This window comes from Sesamum indicum, linkage group LG6 (genome assembly GCF_026168435.1).
Source record: "Sesamum indicum cultivar Baizhima isolate 11 linkage group LG6, ASM2616843v1, whole genome shotgun sequence".
NCBI classification, from domain to species: Eukaryota; Viridiplantae; Streptophyta; class Magnoliopsida; order Lamiales; family Pedaliaceae; genus Sesamum; species Sesamum indicum.
The window spans coordinates 25,995,302-25,999,025 of NC_142662.1; the positions used below are offsets into that span (position 1 = coordinate 25,995,302).

Sequence of the window (3,724 nt, forward strand, 5' to 3'; positions counted from 1 at the left end):
AGTTATAACTTTTTCAAAATAAGTCCAAATCGTAATTTATTTTCTTTTTACTAGTTAACTTACTCATGCACCTTTCCAATTATGTATCTCAAGCTGCAACCATTTCTAAATTTTGCTCTCCATCGTCCTATAAATAGAAGTTATCGTGCAGTCATAAAGGTGTCAAGTATTATTCACTCACTCTCACTCTTTTCTCTACGCAAGTTTCTTGACTGTTTTTTGCAGTCCACACACAATTATTCTCACTTTATAATGATATTTTATCAAGTTATTTCAATTATTTCAGCATTATTCTTACGTTATTTCAAATTTATCAATAATCCTTTTAGTATCCAAGTGCTAACCCTATTTTGCACATTATTTCTCATTTGATATTATAATTTTCATAATTTTTTTTACTATTTTGGTGCTATTAAACTTCAATATGCATCAAATATTATTATGTATTTATGAAAGAATAGTTTTAACTACTATATTTGTTTAATTAATATTTATAATGTAATAAAAATACAAACAAAATTGCTTAATAGGAAAATAAAGAAGGAATTATTTTGTCCAGATGTTACGACCATAATAAAGTTGATAAATTATTACAACCGTTTTAAAAGGCCACCAATAAAAGCCATTTTAGCATCTCGACAAAGATTATTGAGCATTCCTATAAATAGAAAACAAAGTTTTTTGAAATATGGAATAATATAATGAATCGTGTTGACGTCAAATCTTGAGAGATTAAACACGACACAAGTTCACTTACCCTCCAAAATTCCAATTTAAAAACACGACATCCTCAAACAGCAGACTCGCTCTTTCTCTTCCCCTTCAGCTCAACATCCTCAACACCGTACACCGAGTTATGCACAGATTTCTCGAACTTCTCGCCGTCGCCCCACAGTGCATACGCCTCCTCTCCATGCACCGCATCATCCCCGCCGTTGAGCTCTTCCTCCGACAACTTCAGTGGGACCACAAGCCTGATAAACAGACAGATCAAGCTCGTCACGAAAACGTTCAGCCCTATGATGAACACAACTCCCAGAATCTGAATCCCCATCTGCTTGAACCCGGCGCCAACTCTGCCAGCGTGGATGCCGTAGGCTAAGCCAATGTAGTGCTCCCAGGTGTCGACGAGGTAGAAGAGGCGGCTGAGTTTTGGGTTGGCAAAAAAGCCGGTGAGGAGGCCGCCGAGGGTTCCGGCCACGGCGTGGGTGTGGAAGACGGCCATGGTGTCGTCAACTTGCTTCAGAATGCGTATTTTCTTGTGGAGGACCATCATTGTGAACCAGGGGATGCTGCCGGAGAGTAGCCCCATTATGATGGCTGCCCACCCTTGAACCACTCCTGATCATCAATGTGTTTTGCTTTCATAAATATTCACATAAATTGTCCAATAACACAGACATGGACTGATCGAGCTTGAAACAATTATATAATTGGTGTAATATATTTTGTATGATTGATGTATAATTTTTAAAAAAATCATACGATAAATATATTATATTTACTTTGTGAATGATTTGATTTGGACAAATTAATTTTTATTAAAAAAAATTTCTTTTTTTATAGGAACATGAAAAGAAACAAGCAGTCAATTATTTATCGATTTAATTATATTTTTAATTTTATAATTATATTCTTCTACATTTTAGTCATGTAAATTTTTTGAATAAAATTTGGTCAGACATAGCCAATTTTGAAAATTCTAATTAAAATTGTGAAATTAAAAAAGGTGAAAGTGGATTTTAGAATTGGTTTACAAAAGTGAGGGATAACTAGGTAGTGTAATTACAGAAGTAGAAATGCAATTAAACACAATTTACCTGCGGCAGGAGTGATGCAGACTAAGCCAGTGATCATCCCTTGAGTGGCACCAATCACAGAAGGCTTTTCAAAGAAAAGAATGTCTAAGAGTAGCCAAGTGAGCAAACTTGTGGCAGCACAGATATGGGTGTTAAGCACAGCTAGTGATGCATCAATGCTAGCCATGTAAGGGTCTCCGCCGTTGAAGCCTGTCCACCCCATCCACAGTAGCCCCGCCCCTGCAAGCATCAACAGGATGTTGTTCGGAGGGAACCTCTCACGGTCCCTCGTCGCCCTTGGCCCTACCTGCAATACACACACCAATGTCCACAAATAATTCACTCTTGATATACAAGCATATAACGTTGATTCCATATACTTAAAAGACGTTCCTAGAATGTCGTATAGAGTATTTTCGGTATATAGTAACTCACCCAATAGGCTGCGGTGAAACCAGCGACTCCTGAGGAGAGGTGAATGACGAAGCCGCCCGAGTAGTCGATGAGCCCCATCTTCGCCAACCAGCCTTCGGGGCACCATATGCTAAAGGCACCAATGGTGTAAGAAAATGTAAGCCAAAGTGGCACAAACAGCATCCATGCAATAAAATTCATCCTCCCAAGCAAAGCACCAGCAATCAATATCAAAGTGATCGCTGCAAAAACAAACTGGAAATACAACATGGTAGCATTCGGGAACTTATAGCCAAAGGCTTGTTTCAAGAGCACGTGTTGGTCTAGTGCATCATCGATCCTCCCAAGAAACGGGAGGAGTTTGTGCCCGAACGACATCTGGTAGCCCCACCCCACCCAACAAACCAAGACTGCCGCAAAGGCGTAAAGGGCCATGAAGGCCGAGTTTACGGCCCATTTCTTTTTAACTATGGAACCGTATAGTATAACAAGGCCGGGTATACTCTGTAGGCCGACCATCGTGGCTGCAGTTAGCTGCCATGCGTTGTCACCTTTGTTCATCCAGGGTGGATTAGCCTCATCCGGCTGGGCGTTTGACGGTAGCCAGGTGTATCTAGGGTCGGTCATCTTGCCAAGCCGATGACGATTTAGCCTCTGAACTGATGTATGGGGAAGAAATTAAGCGGAACGGGAGAGGTGAAGTGTGTGAAGTTAACAGGCTTTTATATATTTAGCTTGGATGGCTTTTAGGACACTGTTGCTGCACACCTGGAAATTGGAGTATGCAGTTGAGATTGAATTTCCCAGGAACTCCTTTGTCAACTAGTGTTCAAGACTTGGTTATGGACCAAACACAAGGCTAAAAGAGTAATTAGAGAAGAGGATCATGAGTAAAGAGAGGTGTAAGAAGTAGCATTGGCGGAGAATCCAACTGCTGGGAAGCTGAATCTGTAAAATTCTTGTGAAGAAAGGACAGGTTGTCTTCCTTGTGGATGTATATATAGATTGGGTATTCCGATGAAACTAACATGTTAGAATAGAATAAAATCATGTCTTATCATATAATGTGGTCTGATAAATCTAATGCTAACTGAATTGTCTTGTTGTTGTTGATATATATGATCATAAGAGTCTCTTCATTTTGGCTAAGTTTATTCTTTTCTTGATTAATGGCATGCTGCAACATCCCTTCACAGATGCAGTTCTGAATTGATCAAGAAGCTGAATATTGCCTCACTCCAAGTAGTATTCATTACACAAAATTATAACATATTTTCTTCTCATAAAATCACCATAAATAGACGTCGGACCACAAAATATCTTCTATCATGCTTTCTTGTCGCGTATTCATATTACATACGCATACATATTACAAAAGATCCATGTTGCACCAAAATGGGGTTGTAAAAATCATAATTAGCAAGAATTAGGGACAAATGATTGTGTATTAAGTTGTCCCTAAGTTGTTGACTATAAATATGTTATTAATTATCTATAGTTATAATTTTATA

The 3,724-nt window shown here is 38.7% G+C and overlaps 1 protein-coding gene across 1 annotated transcript; it reads right to left on the minus strand.

The window, feature by feature from the left end:
* Positions 1–621: 621 nt before the first annotated feature.
* LOC105163369 (ammonium transporter 2 member 5-like) lies at positions 622–2,840 on the minus strand. Its single transcript, XM_011081682.3, has 3 exons — positions 2,235–2,840; positions 1,821–2,106; positions 622–1,341 (listed from the first exon to the last, which is right to left on the minus strand). Exons 1-3 carry the CDS (start codon positions 2,838–2,840, stop codon positions 791–793), a joined length of 1,443 nt encoding a protein of 480 aa, XP_011079984.1. The 3' UTR covers positions 622–790.
* Between the last annotated feature and the right edge of the window lie 884 nt (positions 2,841–3,724).